General features: G+C 38.2%; 2 protein-coding genes across 4 annotated transcripts in view; both read left to right on the forward strand.

Annotated features, from left to right (window-relative positions):
• Positions 1-1430: 1430 nt before the first annotated feature.
• LOC132095262 (M-phase phosphoprotein 8-like) lies at positions 1431-15081 on the forward strand. Of its 2 annotated transcripts, none has more exons than XM_059500089.1 (14): positions 1431-1761; positions 7451-7600; positions 7697-8725; positions 9342-9432; positions 9514-9996; positions 10778-10900; positions 11068-11156; positions 11567-11707; positions 11825-11911; positions 13019-13173; positions 13294-13451; positions 13541-13665; positions 13765-13848; positions 14671-15081. In XM_059500089.1, exons 1-14 carry the CDS (start codon positions 1663-1665, stop codon positions 14710-14712), a joined length of 2856 nt encoding a protein of 951 aa, XP_059356072.1. In that variant the 5' UTR covers positions 1431-1662; the 3' UTR covers positions 14713-15081. The 2 variants fall into 2 exon arrangements, with proteins under 2 accessions (XP_059356072.1, XP_059356073.1); XM_059500090.1 differs by having other exon boundaries at positions 1432-1761; positions 7700-8725.
• A 3663-nt stretch (positions 15082-18744) lies between these two features.
• LOC132095263 (zinc finger MYM-type protein 2-like) overlaps positions 18745-20083 on the forward strand; it is a 28695-nt gene continuing 27356 nt past the window's right edge. For both annotated transcript variants that reach the window (XM_059500091.1, XM_059500092.1), the window contains exon 1: positions 18745-18888. The gene's annotated coding sequence lies outside the window, so the exon portion shown is untranslated. The remainder of the gene's footprint in view (positions 18889-20083) is intronic.

The raw sequence follows: 20083 nt of genomic DNA on the forward strand, positions 1-20083 counted from the left end.
TTCTGTATGAATTAAACTGCCGTTATAAACCTTTTACTGGATTAAAGTGATGTTTTTATGACGGGATGTTGCATTATCTAACTGTCATCAAAAACTTGTTTCGTTTTTTTCATGAGCCTTTTTTTAACTTGTTATGTCAAAAACCGTGCATGCACAAAGTCTCTTTAAGATCTGTGGATGTGATTCATGATTTTTTCTTCTTTGTGCAATAAGTCTAAAATTTTTTCATTATGTGTCATGTAGATGTTTCGGTGCTGTTTTTCAATAGCCAGCATAATGTCATGTCAGTCTATGCAAGACTTCTTATGGCATTGTGAAGTTGTAAAGTTTCAACTGTATGAAAAAAAATAATCAGGACTTTTATAAATTAAAGTGTTTTTACAGGAGATGGTAGCGGTGTTGTTTATATAATTTAATTGATGATGATGATGATGATGATGATTTTGAAGCACAGCAATCCATTAATGACTTTTCAGGTCTTAGCAGAAGCTTTCTAATGAAAAGCAAGATTATATTTTGAAACAACATGCAAACCAGCAATAACCTACAAATGTAAATAGACTTAACACATTCTACTCTCTGAGATTTTATGGATACCATTTTATCAAAACCTAAGGGGAAAAAAGCAGAAATGTCCAGTCCAATGTTTACTGTATGTAAAATATAAAATACACAAAAGTGTGTGTGGGGGTGGGGTATCTAATTATTTGAGGAAATAATTGACGGATCAGAATCAGAATGAGCTTTATAGCCAGGAATGTTTACACATACAAGGAATTTGTTTTAGTGACAGAAGCTCCACAGTGCAACAAAATGTCAGTGACAAGACAGGACACAGTTAATAAGAATAATAATAGACAAAATAGACAATGTACAAAAAAAAAAAGCAAAAGCAAAATATAATATAGCCTAGACAATTATGATGTACAGGTATGATGTGTGCAAATTTTAAATGTAAACAAGTATGGTGTTAAAGAGGTAATGTTTATTGTGTTGCGTATTCAAAGATTATTGTCAAGTGCTCATGAGATAGATTGCCTGGGGGAAGAAACTGTTCCTGTGTCTGGTCGTTCTAAATAACAATGAGATTCAAACGTTTTGAATTTGTAAAAGTCGGCTATTGTTTCCCCTTACTAAAAAGTGATGCCGAAAATGCTCATTTATTTATAAACAAAAATATTATTTTAAGTTATTAGGCTTTTTAAAAATAAATATTTGATTTCATTTATAATCTTAAATGAAATATTTATTTTTAATGTTTAACATCTTGAAAAGTGAAAAGATTTACTTCAGCGAAAGTCACTTCACCCCAATTTTTCTAGCTGTCTTTTTGTCGCCTGTGATATATTTAGCAGTGGGAGAAGATAACCTTACCTCAGTCATATCATCTGTCGCCGTTTAAACACACACACACGGATCCTCCTCCTGTTGTAGTACTCCCCATGTTGCCACGTCCGCTTACCACACGCGACCTTGTAGGTGTTTTTTTCCAGGCAATACTGCGCGTCTTTCTTACGCGATCTGGCAACACAGAGTCAGAGTTCTATCACGACAGTTCTGCTGCTGTATCAGTGTGTGTGTGCAATAGTTCGGCTGCCGTGCGGCCTTCAGCACGCATCTGAACACCACATAGCGTCAATATTTTGCTTAGTTAAAGCATAAATGGCTTCCGGAGCCGAGAGAGCGGAACCTGGAGACAGCGAACAGGATGAAGAAGATGTATATGAAGTGGAGAGGATTATTGATATGCGAGTGGAGGAGGTGAGAGTGTGTTTGTGGAAGAGCTGCGGATGCCATCTTTGCTAGCGACGTAGCATGTAGCTATTACTGTCAGTAATAAATAATGCACACACGTGTATAATTTATAGGATAAGGCCAACGAAATACTCCAAAGGGTGATTTTAGAGCATGTTCGCCTTAAAACACCAACTTACCGCAGGGCAGAATAGGCTGTAATCACCTTGTTGTAACTTTCTGACGGTTAGCCTAGGTTGAGCCACGAGCAAAGGCGCGAGTCAAATTCATTTTCAAAGGGTCTTGTTGTTTACATCAAATCGGCTTAAAATCTAGATAAATTTCCACTTTAAACCCAATCTATCCACGGGCAAAATGAGTGCCGAACACTTGCAGTGCAGTTTTAGAGATGAATACCGTTAACAGCGGTGACAGTCATTCAAGCGCCCTTATATTTACATCATCCGCACTGTAATATCTGAAACGGCACATTATTAGTTCTCTTTAGATAGAAATTAATAGAAAACTAATGGATGACTAAATATTATGCACATGCTTCTGATCACACAACATGCAAGTTCACAAGTGTAAACTTAAATTTTTTTATATATATATATATATATATATATATATATATATGTATACATATATATATATATATATATATATATATATATGTGTATACATATATATATATATATATATATATATATATGTGTATACATATATATATATATGTGTGTATACATATATATATATGTGTGTATACATATATATATATATATATATATATATATATATATATATATATGTGTGTGTGTATACATATATATAATGCGTGACAGCTGCACCGAGTTTGTCATCGACCTTCATGCATGGTCTTACTGACGGGGATGCGTAACAATGATTCAGCATTTTGCTTAAATAGTGTTGCTGTACTGTAGGGAGCCGTTTTAGACATGGATTTGGTCTGTGGAAGTGTGTAGCGTTATTGGAGATGTGAGATGGAGTCGGGATCTGTTTGGAGTCTGTGTTTCCCTGTTCCTGTCTAGGTGCTTTATGCAAAGGCCTTTTGGGAGAGATAGGGGAATATCGTATTTCAGACCACTTTCGTCACCTTCAGGTCTGGAGATCCTGTGTTGCCTGAGCAGATGTGAAATGCTGGGAGACTGTTTTATTAGGGTTTTTCTAGCTGTGTTAAATGCAAGAATGACTGATCACTTTATGCCAGACTGCTTCAGTTTATTTTGGTGATGTTACACTCAGCTGCGCCAAATCTAGAAATGTCACAAGGGCATGTGTGTGTGTGTTTATGGAACTGTGCGTCATTAATACTCAAAGAACAGGTGTTAGTGACAATGGGAGGTTTGTTATTAAATAACCTAGAGGAAAAGGAAGACAGATAATGAAAAAGTTTAACTGATAAGGGATAGTGATAGAATAGAATTACAGACAACTCGGTTGTAGCTGAAAGTCTGTTGGTGGAGATTGATAAGCCTTGGTAAAGTGTATTGAGGAGGTCAGTGTTTAGAGGACAGATAACACACAAGGCATGTGGAATCCAATTTTGTAGTGCTCAGTGCCCTTTGAACTAGAGTCAGATCTACTGCAGTCACTGATTTGCAGTATCTGTAATGTTTGAGGTGGCTGGATGTATTTGAATGTGAGAGGATCTTCCTTAGTGGGTCTTATATTGTCTAGACTTAAATTAAAATAGCTTTTTAAAGTCACTTAGTTACATGGAGCATAATGTCATATTTTAAGTTTGTGTGCAACAATATTTTACTTTTTTCACTTTTTTTTCACTGTTGTCCCATTTCACTGATCTCTCACTGCTGCCTCTTATATCTCCTTTTTTACCGCAGAATTTTGTTGTCTATTATAGATAATAGTGCTAAAAATCAGTGTCAGAATTTATTTGTTTGCCAATGAAATTCCAATATTATTTTTTATTTCTTGAGGGTATTTTTCCTAACTATGTAAAACAAAGGGCGTCCATTTATTGTCACAAAGTTCAGAACTTACATGAAATTCTTTGCCTGAAACAATTGACTTTTTTATAAAATTACATCAATAGTTTATTCAAAACTACCTGTGATCAGTGCACAAGATACCATAACACAATAAAGGCTATACTTTACCCAATTTTTTTAAATGACTGGTTGATCAGTTTATATTATATACAGCAACACACACATACAATATTATTCAAATGTATGGGGCCAGTAAGATCAAAAATAATGTAGAGAATGTATCACGGTTTTCACAAATATTAAGCAGCACAACTGTAAACCCAACATTAATTATAATAAGAAATGTTCTTAACACCAAATCAGCACGCTATAATGATATCATGAGATGTTGAAGACTGGAGTAATGGTTTATTGAAAATTCAGCTTTGCCATGGCAGGAATAAATTACATTTTAGAATATATTCAAATAGAAAACTGTTAATTGTAATAATATTTGTATTTTTGATCAAATAAATGCAGCTTTGTTGAGCATAAGTGGAAAAAAGTATAAGTTTGAAAAGTAGTGTATTAAAAACTAGAGAATAGTCAAGTTCTGTGACTGCTGAAGGTCACTATGTTATGTTGTTATTGTCATTAAACCCATAATTAGCCACATAAAGATATTTAATATTTGATTACATAGAAAAATTTGTCATTTATTTACCATCACATTTTGAATATCTGATACATTGTAGTCATTTCCAGTAGTGTTGGGCGATATGGTCATTTTTTAAATCGTCATATCGTCAGCCCGTGAGATCGACGATACACAATATTATCGAGCATGGGTGGAGCAAGAGAGAGACTCTTTGTTCTTGTCATAGCATAACTATTGGGTGTTTTAAACCGCGCAGGTGCGCGAGAGAGAGCCTATGGAGTCACCAATAATAAAAAAAAATTACTTTCAAACATACTGACTGATTTAACTAACGTTAAATATAAAAATACTGTATTTAAAACAGCTAGTTCATACATAGTCGGACGCAACTGTCATATCGCACGTCCACATCTGCGCAGGCAAGTTATCAGTCTAAATGTTCTGCAAAATCAGTCAACGGTGAAAATCAATAGTAGATTTCATTTAGAGTCCAGCAGTTAAACACTAATTTTGGGCGTAAACGAACATTTAAATATAAAGTATTTAAAACAGGTAAGTTGATATATTTGTAGTAAAGTTGAATTTAACTGATCCATCAGTCATACAGCGTTCCGGACAGCGCGCCTCATGACGAGTCTGACGCACTGCAACAGAAACAAGAATGAGATGCAGTCTAACATAACTGTGGCATTAAACTCCGTTAGTGAGGGCTCGTTTAATATATTGCACATACAGTATATAGGCCGTTAAGATTACTTGTTAAAGTGCAATGAAATACCTTATATCTGCAGACGATGTACGTCTGTTTGTGGATGGAGACTTTGTAACGGCCAAAACTATGTATTTTGCATGCATCACATTATAGTGCGGAGTGCATGAAAATAATAACAAGGCGGCAGATTGAACTTATTATCCATAGTGGTTCTCACGTAGTCCTTCTACGTCATATAGTGAGTGTTATAAGTTAAGTGATCAGTCTTTAAGAAAAGGACTACTTGAGAACCATGCAATATGGATGATAAATTCGCTCTGCTGCCTTGTTAATTATTTTGTCTTTACGTTATTTGTGACACCAAGAAAGAGTTAATCTCTCATGTATGAGAAGAGCGCATTGCTGTATACCAGCCATGAAATGTGTGGGACACCAACTCGTCGTTTTCTATCTCTTTCATTTCATGGATTTAACGAATTATCCGAGTCAAAGCGGACTTCACCGACTACATGCTCTAATCCTCCTTTGCGTGCGAGGTGTGTGTGTGTGAAATGCGGGCAGTGAAATAGCTGGACAGTTTAAAAGCCGAATTATAATAAGCAGTCTAATAACAATAATAGTTATTATTATTATAATCTAATACATTAATAGGAAATTGAGCCTAATATCGTCTTGATTATCGACAGAGAATTCTGCTTATGTCGATATCTCTGACGATCGTCGATACACGATACTATCGTCTATCGGCACAACCCTAATTTCCAGTGGTATTTCTGTATTGAGACCTTGTTCATTTGTGACCCTGCAAGAAAGCTGTGATAATATACAGCTTTTTGAATGAGAAATATTTATATCTGTGTCTCTGTATGTCAGTCTCGGCGTCCGACACGACTTTATCCAAGTGGTGTCCATTCATACTGACTGCAACGCGAGACAGTCAGTGATGGCTGTGAGCCAGTAAAAACCACTCTCAGATCATCTGACAGCCTGTGCTTACTAGACTACTGTGCTTTGGCACACACACACACACACACACACACATACACACACACACAAACACACACACAGACGTCTTTAACTCGCTTGTTTACATAAACACTGTGATTAACTGCTTCTCACTGTTGCTTGTTCCTGCACAGAGGCAGTTGTACAGGAAACTAGCACTCTAATCTAAGCCAAGGGTCTCGATATAGGTGCGAACCTATTAGCCGTATCTCACACTTTAAGATAAAGACAAGTTTGGGGTTAACATACAACAGCTATAAAATATTATTTGGCTTTGATCTTCAGCTATTATTAATCCTCCAGATAGAGTCACAGGAAATAAGAGGAGCAGGGAATCAGCTGTGTTTGTTACTTAGCAACACAGCAGATAATGAACTTCCCTTTGAAACTAATCTGTGGTGTTTAATTACTGCATTAATGCCTCCTATAAACATCACTCTTCTCGCCGCTCTCTCATGTAGTGCATGACACTAGTGACAATGTGAGGTAGACGTCTGACACTACAGCCTTAGTATTATTTTTATTAGAGATGCACAGATTGACCGGCTAGGGACCGGAATTAGCTGGTTTTCTGCACGATCGGCGCAGACCGTTGACCGGACAGTCAGTCTTCCGCATTCTGAGCCGGGATAGATAATGTATTTGTGTCATAACAGATGCAGCAGAGTGAATGTGTGAGAAAGACTTCAGGAAACAAAACAAATGAGCGCAACAGCACTTATAGACGTATAGATGCATACAACAGTAGGGGTGGGAGTCTATGGGTATCTGATGATTACATCACGATTCGATTACGATGCAGCGATGCATCACAATGTTGTCATACAAGTCTGAGGAGGACTGCAATACCTAGTTCAACCACTCAGTGTCAATTCTTCATACAGCACCTTTAAGTTAAGTGGTCTAAATGTGAAATTTTCGACCAATCAAAATGTTTGGACCGAGCAGACTTCCCTACCTACCTGTCAACATCTATTTGCGACAACTCGGTTCGAGCAGACACGATACATCATCAGCATGTTCATGCACGCTATACAGACAGTTCAAGAATGGCAGGCAAACATCAACAACCTGACCTTCCTTCCTGGTATTGTAGTACAGTTACTAACTGTACTATAACGTTTTCTCACTGGTGAATAACACATGATGTATTGTAGTAATGTTGTCTCTGGTCGTCTGGTCTGTGCGTGTTTATGTGTTCAGGATGTGTGGCTTCAGACGGCGATTTGCTGGAAGGGTGGGACATACGCTTTCAGTGCTATCAGGCTAAAGTTAGCATTTTTGAAGATTTCCTATTGCACCTTTAATGTACACTACTGTCAATACTGTCTGGAGATTGTAGATCTCCATCTTGCAGACCATGATCATTGACCTCTGACATTTTTACAGGGAGTGGTGCTGTACCGAGTGCGATGGAAGAACTATTCATCGGACGATGACACCTGGGAGCCTGAGGCACACTTGGACGACTGCAGGGAGGTGCTGCTTGCCTACAAGAAGGCCCTGGCTGAGATAAAGCCAAAGAAGGAAACTGGCATGGTGAGATTGTTTTTCTAAGAGCTTGTACAGACAATGAAACATCTGGTTTACTTGATGCAGTCTTTGTGAATATTAATTGTGCTCCATTGTGCCTAGAAGCTGCCCATGAAGAGTGATCTGTTCGATGCCGATTCTGAGAGCGACAGTGATAAAGAAAAACACAAAGAATCACCTATAAAGAAGAAAAAGAAGAAGAAAAAGAAGAGAGTGGAGGAATCAGATGATGAGATGCCTGTGAAGGAAAAGAAGAAGAAAAAGGAGAGATGGTGGGAAGATAAGCCTCGGCCTGCCCCTGAGTCTGATGAGGAGGAGGTGGAGAGCAGGGATCCTTCCCCTGAACCTCCTAAAAAAGACACAAAGAAGAGGCTCATTGAATCTGATGAAGAGGATGCCCCAGTTACTCCTAAGAAACAAAAGAAACTTGACAAACATAAAGATAGAGGAAAGCAGAGGAAAGAGAGTGGAGAGGACGGCAAGAAAAAGAAAGTCAAGTCAAAAAAAGAGATCGATACTTCGGATGAAGAGGATGAGAAGAGCGACGTGCCCTCTGAGTCCCACACGGATGATACGACGAACACAGAAACAAATGATTCCTTTAAAACCACAACAGCAAAAACCACCGACAAATCTGTGAGAGGTGAGAGTGGAGGTGATCTCAAGCAGGCCAAGCAGAAAAAGGCCAAGTCTGACCTGAAGCTGCAAGGTTTCAAAGACCTGATTCAAGAGAAGAAGCCTAAAAAAGTAGAGGTTTCAACAGCCACGTCTAAAGAAAGTGGTGCAAGCAAGCACAAGAGCTTTACTAGTAGCAAGAGCACTAGCAAGTCTTCTCGCAGCGAGGAGGAGCCCGACTCCAGTGACACGGGGGCACCTACGTCCATACCCAAGTCGAAGGTTAAAAGCAAAGGGCAGGAAGCAGCCCCATCTTCTCAGAAGCTCTCGTCTGCATTTTCCTCCTCCTCATCCTCCACAACAGCCCCCGTCAAGCCCAAAGAGCAGGAGCCGAAGGAAGAAGCTGGTGAGAAGGGAGGTGCCTCTAACTTGTTTGAGAAGTTCCTGTTGAACTGTGAAGCAAAAGATCGGGTACCAAGGAGACAAGCGGACCAGAACAAGAATGCAACTCCAAAGGTACAGGTCTAAAACTTTAAAGTAACCCATTCTCTTCCTTTCCTTTTTTGCTATTTTTGTTATAACAACTAGTACCAGATTAGTATTAGGCTAATTCAAAGAAAAAAAAAAGTGAAAGAAGTCTCTTATTCTCCCCAAGTGTAATTTGACCAAAATACAGCGAAAAGTGTATAATTTTTTTGTGAATCATTATTACAGTTTAGTATTCTCACCTGTTTTCTATTTGAATATATTTTTTAATGTATTTTATTCCATTAGTTGAATTTTCAACAGTTTCAACAACAAGTCTTCAGTGTCACATGCTCCTTCAGAAAAGACATCATTCTAATATGGTTTGATGCTCATTTCTTATCAATATTGAACAAAGTTGTGCTCCTTAATATTTTTTTGTTGAAATAATTATTTTTTTCCCCTCAATCTTTGTATTTACTGTCACTTTTGATCAATTTAATGTGTCCTCATTAAATAAAAGTTTTAATTTCTTTACATATGTTACTGTAACCAATTCAGTGATAGTTTAAGAATTAAAAAAAATTCTTACAGACATGAATGATTTTTTTTGCATTCAAAATAAGTTTTGTGTTTGTGATTTGACTATTTCCCACTTGTTTTACAGGGTGCAGGGAAAAATGACAAGAAATCAAAATCGTCAAAGCAGTCTCCTGCACGGAAACCTGATTCAGACAAGACTGAGAAGGCAAAAGATGGTAAAATAAATTAGTAGCTCAATTAAAGTTTAAATGGTCTTGTGTTTTTTTGTTTGATTAACCATTACATCCTTCTACCAGTGCCTCGACCTGGTCAGAGTCCCGTCTCTATGGAGATCGATGAGAAACCGGAGAAGGGAGCGTCTGAGATGGAGAAAAGTGATAAATCAGATGAGCCGGCCCCCAAGTCTAAGGAGGAATTACAACGAGAGCAGAGAGAGGAAGAGCAAAGGAAGAGGAAAGAAAAGTTGGAAGAAGAAGAGAAAAAGAGGAAAGAAAGGATTGAAGAAGAGGAGAGAAAGAAGAAAGAGAGAATAGAGGAAGCCCAACGGGAGAGAAAAGCACGCATGGAGGAGGCACAGAGGCTTGCAGAGGAGGCCCGGCAAGAGCGGCTGGAAAGGAAGTCCATGACTGAGCCAATAGCGTCTCCTGACTCAACAGAAGACTCCAGATGGAAGGACAAGAAGAGGAGAAAGAGGGATGACAGTGAATCACGGGTCTTCACCACCTGCGATGACAATCAGGACTCCCAGGACACCATGGAGCGCTCAGACAAAATTCCTGGTTTGTATTTGGCAAAAAGAGATTAATCTTTTGAAAACATGTCTTGAGACACCTTCATTCTGTTCCATTTGCCCTAGTGATAAACGGTTAATTGAAATAAAAATAAAATCGTGATTATCGATTTTTTTAGTGAGATGATCGAACTGAAAAGGTTGCGATTTAATTAAATATGCGCAGTGTTTTAGAGTGAAGGGTGGCATTGTGTTCTTTTACACGTGAGCAGCTCATGATCTGGTGTTTTCAGTGTCTCAGAGTAACTCTGTTCGAACCCATCTCTGCATCTGCTCTGAGTTCAGGGATAGTTGACAGTGCGCATTTCAAAACACGACAAGCTCCAACCATCTTTACATACTTCTAATGAAAAGTGCTTATCAAAATTTGAAAAGAAAAGCTTAAAATTAAAGCTTGATGGTTAAACATGGTTAAATATTTTTAATGTAATATTTTTCTTAAATACTCTTAAGATATTACAATCATAATTTTTCTCTTTTTTTTTTTTATTTATTTATTTATAAAAAATACTAATATTTAATTATATGATCTCCATTTTTGGCCAATTTTCAAGCCTACAAACAAGCACAGCAAACTAGGTTTTTAATAACTATATTTTTAAGAAAAATTGCTAAAAATTTATTTTTTGCCCCGAATCAGTAGCTATTTTCGAATGGACGAACACATCCTATTTGATCAAATGGCATTTTTCTATTAACGATTTATTATAAGCTATGCATGTAGTAGCTGATATAGTGGGGATGCTAACCACAGTGTTTCTGTGAGACAGACAGGGGACCACCATCTCTTAATCTTGGGGTGGAGCTCAAGCTGGACTGGATGACACTGGAGGACTTTCAGAAACACTTGAATGGAGAGGATGAGAATCTCTCTCCGCTGGCCTTAACTCCCGGTGAGTGATAACAGCACAGAAAAACAACAGCACAAATCCCTCCTGAATGGCATATTTCCGGCCCATCTTTCATTTATTGTAAAATTTCAGTTTTCAGTTGATTTTAAGTTTTCTTCTTCATTTTCCTCCCCTCTTCTCCCTTGCTCTGCTTACCATGTAACTTTCAGCTGAGCTGCGAGAAGCAGTGAAGAATGGGAATTACCTGGCGGTAAAACGTGCGCTTAGTTCCAAAGAGGACTACAATCTGGACCAGGAGGTATGTTATATTCCTTTTCGCTCTTCTTCTCTCTTTTTTTTCCCTCTCTGCCTGTCTTGAATCTTTATTAATCATCCATCAGAGACCTGGGTCATGTTGCTGCTGTTCATCATGCGTTAACTATTACTGAGTCCGTGGTTTCAGTCAAACATACTTGTCTATAGTACCTGAGAAAGTTATCTGTTAATATTTGATAAAACATTTGATATAATGTAATGTAATATTTGTATTGAATCCATAAAGAAACTGTTTTTTTTTATCTATCAGGATGGTGTAATTAGAGCATCTACTAGCAGATACTAACTGTACCTTCTGCAGAGCAGCCATACCTTGATCCCATGGTTTTATTGCTATTTGGGAGGGTGCCATGTGTACATCTTTGAATGTTTTGTTTGTGCTGCCACCTGCAGGACTCCAGCGGCATGTCTTTAACACTGCTGGCTGCTGCAGGCGGTCAAGATGACGTCCTCAGGCTGCTCATTAAGAAAGGAGTGAAGGTCAATGCTAGACAGAAGAATGGCACCACTGCCCTGATGCACGCTGCTGAAAAGGTGCAGAACAACACTGCTCTGTTCGGGAACTCTTTTGATGACTGTTTTCACTCCAATCACTAATACCAGAGAGTATTAGTATATTTATTTAATTACTCATTGTTCTGTTTGGTGCAGAAATTCTTGACGACAGTGGCCATTCTTCTAGAGGCGGGAGCATCCGTAAATGCCCAAACTCTGGCAGGAGAAACAGCTCTCATGAAGGTGAGAAGGGTGTTATATTGACCTGTAAGTTAGATCTCTACAAACAGAAACTGGTTTGTTAATGACCCTATGATTGATACTCTATCATTCAGATGTGTGGGTTCATTAGCATAATGTTACAAATGTTTTTGAAAGAAAAACCAAAAACTTTTAAGCTCATCAAACTGCATTTCATCGAAAATACAGTAAAAATAGTAATAATATGAAATATTATTACACTTAATTACTTTTAATTGTATCTTATTCCTGTGGTGCAAAGCTGAATTTTCAGCAGTCATTACTCCAGTCTTCAGTGTCACATGATCCTTCAGAAGTCATTCTAATATGCTGATTTGCTGCTCGAGAAACATTTATCAATGTTGAAAGCAGTTGTGTCGCCTAATATTTTTTTGAAAACTGTGATTTTTGGTTTCTTTCATAAATCGAATAAAAAAAAAAAAAACATTTATTGAAGTTGAAATTTTTTTTGTAACATTATAAATGTCATTGCAGTGGTTCACTCTAGGCCTCCGGGCTCCGCTCACTCAAGGCCTTGGTGTGTGACCCTGTTTTGTTGAAAAAGTGAAACTACTTTGTTTGGCCTTCCAAAAGATGACACGACTAGAAATCATTTTTAAATCACGTTTATAATGGGTTTTATGTTTATGTTTCGTCGCTCCGACTGGACAGGATTACAACATATTAAGGGGCGTAATATTTCTCTCACTCGTTTGAAGTATTCGGCCAATCACAACGCACTGGATAGTTGGCCAATCAGAACACACCTCACTTTTCAGACAAATGAGCTTTGTAAAAATCAATGCGTTTCAGAGGTCGGGGCATATAGGAGAAACAACAATGTTTTTTAAAACTTAAACCACATAAACACATTTCATTACACCAAATACACCAAATAATGTTCTTTTTAGCAACATCATATGACCCCTTTAAAAACAAATTATACTGACCCCAAATTTCTTTTATTATACTATATTTATATATATATATTTTAGTTTATATTAAGTTAAGTTATGATTAAGTTATTCTCTAGCTATCAGACAGTTTGCACTTTTAGGTTATAACATCTGGTATGTACTGAGTGCTGATTGTTGAATTATTCTCTCTAAGGCTTGTAAGAGGGGTAATGCAGATGTGGTTCGCCTCCTGTTGGAATATGGAGCTGACTGCAACATCTTGTCTAAACACAAGAGCACTGCCTTGCACTATGCCAAACTTAGCAACAATTTGATGGTGTATGATCTCATCAAAGACCATATGCAAACGTGAGTGTTTAATTGCTGCATTATTCAAACACCTCCACATATATTTAAAGATATAGAACACGGGCAGCATAAAAAGTCTCACTATTAAAATAAAGGGCATATGTGAAATGCATCTTGTAGGTTATCAACTGTGGCGGAGGAGACAATCAGAGCTTATTTTGAAACGCGACTGGCCCTGCTGGAACCTGTATTCCCTTTGGCTTGCCACAGATTGTGCGAGGGACCAGATTTTTCACTGGAATTCAACTACAAACCCCCTCAACACACACCCGCAGAAGGTGAAATACTGGCTTCAAATTCTTCTGTTCTCAATCACTGCAGTTTTATTTTTCGAATTAGTGTGCCATTATTGTGCTTTCTGTCTCAGGATCTGGCATCCTGCTTTTTATCTTCCATGCAAACTTCCTTACTGAGATCACAGCTAGACTCTGCGGGCCCTGTAGTGTCCATGCTGTGGTCCTGAATGATAAGTTTCAGCTGCCCATCTTCTTGGTAAGACACTGATGTCACAATCGGTCCTTATTTAGATTGTCTCTTTGCTTTGTTGAATGTCTGCGGTCTCTCACACTCTGTGTGCTGCTCCCCCTGCAGGACAGCCATTTCATATACTCTTTCAGTCCTGTTCAGGGAACCAACAAACTGTTCATCCGTCTGGCAGAGTCGCCCACAGCAAAGGTACCTAGAACTGAAACACATTATTATTTATATGAGATTGTTTAAATACTGCTTTATAAATGCTTGAACATGCACCAAAATAGGGTGCGCCATGTTTTGATTTTTAAAGTCCACTGCCACAAATAAATCAAATGTATGGGAAACACTGGTAATGTGTTTTGAGATGTCAGAAATGTGTTTAAAAATCATATATCACGATATATATTAATATTGAATAATTGTTTAACCCTACACCAAAGCAAGCGTGAATAATTGAGAAAGGGCTCTGTAAAATAAGAGCTACTTGTCGCTAACTGGAATGTTAAAGTTAGCATAAAATGGACATTCTAGTTTTTAAATGCATGTTATTGATCGTTTTGTGAACATTTAATCCTTGTATGTTTATTTTTTTTACTGGAAATTCTTTATAAAAATATCGCAACTTGACCTTTAAGTGAAATGACAGACATTTCTAATCATTTAGACTAGTTAATTGCATTCAGATGTACTTCCATCCAAACAACAACTGACAGATAGAACCGGCCCTTCATTTTTTTCCCTCAGTTGTATGTCAGTATTGAAGAAAATATCTTATGCTACTTCAATTAAAACGTTCAGTTTTATTTTTTTTGCCTCAGGCATGAAAATATCTTATTTGTTAGAGAATCGTTGTGTGTGGTTCTTTTTAATGATCCATTCTGAATGATTGTTTTATTTGATTGTTAGATATCCTTAATTAATTCAGATTGGAAAGGTCATAAAAAAGTGGAAACTAAGCTAAGCAAGCCTTATGGTAATTAAAATGTAGTAATTAGGATTGTGTGTGTTTCACTTTTTCCACAGGTTAAACTGCTAATTTGTGCATACAGAGTCCAACTACAGTGATGCCACAGTGCTCCCCTCCAGGTCAAAGGTCACTGCAGAAGCTCAGCCTCCCCAAGAACTGAGACTTTTACAGTTTTACACTTGACACATGCTGAGCAGGAGAGAGTTTAGAAATGGTTATGTTTTACTTGGGGAAGAACTGTAGTACTGACAGCTCAGTAACAACAGTCAAAACTCAAATACGGTTGGTTAAGTGTTGCAAGTGTTTATTGAGTTTTCGGAAGTCTGATTTTTGATAGCAACTGCATCACACATGAAGGTCAGCAAATGTGACAAACTGGATTTGTATCTGAAAGTCATTTGTAAATCTTGTTTGTAAAGTGTTCCTTTTATTTTTTCCTCTTTTAAATAGAATAATTTATCACTCCAGATACACCTACTGTTTTGTTTTATGTTTCGTTCTGTTTAACCTGACCATACGCTTATCTGATGTGCTTCGGTCTTCATTGCTTGTGCAGAGTGAATGATGGAACGAATGAACAGTTCTTGTCTCCCTGTTGATTTGTGCTCGTGGGACTGTGACAAAACTGGACCCAAGTGTGACTTTGAACTCCAGAGTGCGTACTTTAAAATACAAGTTTTCATATTTTGTTTCCTGAGAATGCAATGGTTTTTCAAAAGGCATGACCTAGTGGCATGAATCCTAAATTTGACAAAATGAAGCCATTATAGTTGAAGAAATGTTTGAATGTATACATTTGGGTTGTGAGCTATTGTAAGGGCTAATTTGTTTTTGCATTGAGAGGAGGAAGATTTAAGTCATCCAAGTAGGAGTGATCAGTAGAACGAGTTCTTTTAATACTGATTGGTAGAGAATGTGACCCTTTTCATGTATGTACCAATGTGTTGTAAGGCAGGTTGTACATCAGCTCAGTTCAATTTCTTATTAAGAGTTTACATTAGAGTGTAGTTATGTAACTGTTCAACATGCAGCACATGAGCTCAGGTCATCTTCTGGTAGTGATCATACAGATTACATGTGTAGTTTTCACAAGCATTATGTAAAGTTATTAATGACTGAACTAGGGAGTCAGATCCGGAATGTACAGCTGGGCTCATCTTGAAAGAGCTTTGAAGCACAGTGACGTTCTTTTATTCTGTTGCCTACCTCTCTTTGTCCCGTCATTGTTTTATTAGTAAGTGAGAGAAAGACTGCTCATTGCTTCACGTCCTCTTCTGACTACAGTAAATAAACTGTACATATATTTCCATAATCAATCTTTTGTATTCACTCCTATTTACTAAAGCAACAATAAATAAACAGTTATTCTCTTAATTGGTGCAGCACTAGAGACTTCCATTCCACTAATTTAATTCATATACACATTGTGTAGCAAAGGAGACTGTTTAAGATGAGTGCATGTTAGAATATGATCAGATGGGAAAGATGGCTCATTGCCAACATGCACTAGAGATGGATGTGATAGAACTGTCTTCAGGAGGGGAGTCCAATCCTGCTCGTGGGTGGCCAAATGTGTATCTCCAACCAGCTCCAACACACTTGCCTGGAAGTTTCTAGTAAGTCTTAAACCTTGATTAGCTGCTTCAGGTGTGTTTAATTGGGTTTGGAGCTGAACTGCAGGACAGTGTTTGGAGACCCCTGGTCTTCAGTATGCTTTAAAGCAGGGGTGTCCAGACTCAGTCCTGGAGGGTTTAGCTCCAACTTTGCTGCGTCCAAAAGCACTAAAAGGCTGCCTTCGGAGGCAGCATTCCAAGGCAGTAAGGCATCAAGGCACATCCGAATCCAAATTCTATTTTACTTCCCATCTCCGGAGGTACCTTCTGACTGAATTTTGAAGGCAGCATAGATGTATGCTTCACTGCCTTTGATATCCCACAATCCTGTGTGTTCCATTCTGTGATTGTTGAGCTAAAGATGGCATCTGAAAGTTGCTTTTGGTGGTCTGTGTAAATGTATATTTCTTATTAATTTTGCACTTTTGATGTTCTTTCTAGTGAGAAATCCATATTATAGTAATTCAATATTTGTTTAGTTATCACCAAAACTTGTTCTATTTTGTTGTAGATCATTAAACTATTACGCTGCCTCAGAAGTCAGTCTGAAATCACTTTCAAGTGGTGCCTTCATGAAAAATGCTGCCTGCAAAGACATTGCCTCATGAGACAGCAAGTCAGCTGCCTAGGCTTTCGGATGCAGCCCTTGTTTCTAGTATGTCTAGCAAGACCATAATTCATAAAAGCTGTGTTTACTTGGGGGTTGGAGATAAACGCTGCAGGACAGGACACCCCTGCTATAAGGGCAGCAGCAAAAAGACAATCTGGATTTTTTGACATTTTCCAGTTCACTGGATGTCTTCAAACTAGTAAACACTGGATTACGACTGAAAATGGCCATGTTCAAAAGTTTATATAGGGAAATATAAAAAAAACTTTTCTGAAAACACTAAGACACGCTGGGTAAGATAAATATGTACATGTTTCATATCCGGCACATCCATCACAATATGTACACCTTGACATTATTTTTGCTGTAGCCACATTGGTAGATTTTCCTTGGTCTAGAAGCAGACTTGAAAGTGGGTCTTAAAAGAAGCTAAAAGGGCACAGTGGTTCAACAGAATATCAACAGAATGGATAAAATGGAGCGGAGTGGATTCACCTAACTACTGATATCTTCAATAAAATACTTGTTGGACAAAATCAAATATGTTTATGTTGTATCTGTCATAAAGTTTTGAAATATAATTAATGTTAAACTCCCTATTATCACCTCAAACTAAAACAATAGGCCTAGTTAATGTGTTTTTTTTAAGTCTGCACAAAAGATCTAACCTAATGTTAATTTGAATACACACATAGTATAATGTCGGCTCTTAAACACGGATATTTTTGATCAATACTACTAATAATGAGTCTCAAAACGTGATTTCACGATTCACGATGACAAACCGGGTCACATATCTTTCTTCGAGCCCATCTGTGCCAACTTGTGTTGGGCAAGAGACCAGAGTTCTATTTGAATCGGGCTTTAAATCGGGTTCCTGTTTTATTAAGCGGCTGAATAGTTTGTTTTTGTATGTTATGTTTCGTAAAAGGATTTCTTGCAGAAAGTATTCCTGAAATGTATCTTTGGCTCTTGCGCAATGCATTTCCGTCCCCATGTTTTCGTGCTGTACTGTTACCGCACTCACTGCTTTGGTGTGTATAAATACAGCTAACTAAATTCAGTGGCATTTAGCAATTTTGCTTTTCGCTCTGTATTGCTGGATACTACGATTTTTTTTTCGTATAACACAATTTACATATCCGTTATTTGTCAAAGCGTTCATTTATATTCCATTAGGATAAAATAGAATTTTCGGTCGAATTTTCTTTCACCAAAACATCTTTAAAATATAATTTACAAATCTTGCATTTCTTAGATTATGAAATAATATAAAACATCCTCAAGATATGTAAATGTGTGTCATCCTGTTCCTGTTAATAAGGTAAAATGATAATAATAATAATAATAATAATAATAATAATAATAATAAAAAAACTTCTAAATGCTTGATTGGTTAATGTTCAAATGTTTTTCGCGTGCATGAGTCGATTCTTTTTAATGATTCAACTGAACACAAACCGGATATGAATGATTCGGTCAGATCTGTTCTCGAGTCAACAACTCACCGAGAACCGTCTCTATTGAACATTTCGAGGGAATTGAGGATTTGACCGATAAACCGTAAGTTATTTTAATAGCAAGAAATAAAACGTACTTGAAAGCTGTTCAAATGTGTTGTAAATGGACATTATTAAGCATACAAACTACAACATTTCAGGAACTGAATCGAAGCTATAATTTACGTAACTTGGACACGTGAAATCAGAATAAAAACACTTTTAACATTCAAAAACGTAACAGAAGCATAAGGTGCCTTATGAAACGTTTTGTCACGCTGGGCGTTTATGGACCACGTAGTGTCATGGCGTAAAAAGAATCACCGAATCGTATTTTTGAACCGACACTTTGATCGGAACTGTTCGAAAGAAACGATTCCTCTAAATGATTCGGATTTCCCATAACCAGCGCGCGCACGGTCCCGTGTGAGTAGCGCGAAGAGCTCGTTTCTCCTCCCACGCGCCTGGAACGTCTGTACGTTTTCACGCATGCGCGGCAGGATTTATGTCAAGGCACAAAAGTGGCGCTCTATCGTATCCAGCTCTACTCCGGTAAGAATTTCTCTGGCGTTTTGATGCTGAACTGCGCGTAATTGGCCAAAGTTTTCACAACTATGTCCGCGGCTGAGCTCAAGCTGAGGAAACCATCTGGGTCACCTGTGTTTGTACGAGAGGGTAATTTAACGTGCAATTTTACCCCGCCTGAGATTTCCCCCCTCCGCCGTGGCAGGGTGCTGTTGCCTATTCTCTCGTGCATTGTTTCGCTCGCTCTCTAATGGCGGACATGAGGCAGTGCTACCCGCTGACTGAAGGGGGCAAGTGATTTACCAATTAGTAAATATCGCTTGTTTTTGATGTTGAATACTAGATGTGCTTTTAGCCCATAGTTAAACGGACAAGCTTGGAATATGCAGTGAAACATTTGTGGCTAGTCACCTTATAGGCGTTATAGTTGATGTTTCTTAACAGTACAGCGCCCCAGCAGGGCACTACGTATATTGCTTTTTGATTACCAGGGGTAAACGCTCTTTGGTAACTTCAATTAAACCTTCACTCAAGTGTAACACCAGCAAGAAAACTCGGTTCTCGTAGAAATCCGAAAGGGAGTCATAAGTATAACCAAAAACAGACGTATTTTCTGTATTAATGTGCTAAAAGTGTTTTCTATGCCTGTGATCGCAAGATTCGCAATTGGTCGCAGTGTTCCATTTGTGTTGTTACTCACTAAATGCGTGCCCTTACGCATCTATTCGAATACGTGAAATTCAAATGTATTTTCCCTCCAATTTTCTCGCGGGGATTATTTGCCTTTAACTACTTCTGACTAATTTTATTTCACTAAAATAACAATGGCGCAGTCTCGAAGGCTTCTCCTCCCTCCAGTTCGCCGCTAATCCAATGGCTGCATGCGCCGGAGAGGCCAGGGGTGGGTGCACAAGCGGCACATGGGCCGGGGGTTTTGCGTGAAAAGAGACGGTTGGGGTAGATTGAGAGGCTCCTCCCGCTTGGGGGTCTCGCCTAGCAAGTTTGCGACCCCGTTGGCCTTTGAGTTTCCTGAATATTATGAAAGCATATGAAGCTCAGCGTGTTGACGTCGTCAGACGGTTGCCTTGACAGCGCACGGATCGCGGTCGGATGAGTGTGTTTGGATACGGAGGGTCCGGAGTCAAGGGCACGGCCTAGGGGTTAATGGTAGGAATAGCCCCCAAAATTACTTGATTATGTTGATAATTTACACAATTGGTGC

Source organism: Carassius carassius, chromosome 19, assembly GCF_963082965.1.
Source record: "Carassius carassius chromosome 19, fCarCar2.1, whole genome shotgun sequence".
Classification (NCBI taxonomy): Eukaryota; Metazoa; Chordata; class Actinopteri; order Cypriniformes; family Cyprinidae; genus Carassius; species Carassius carassius.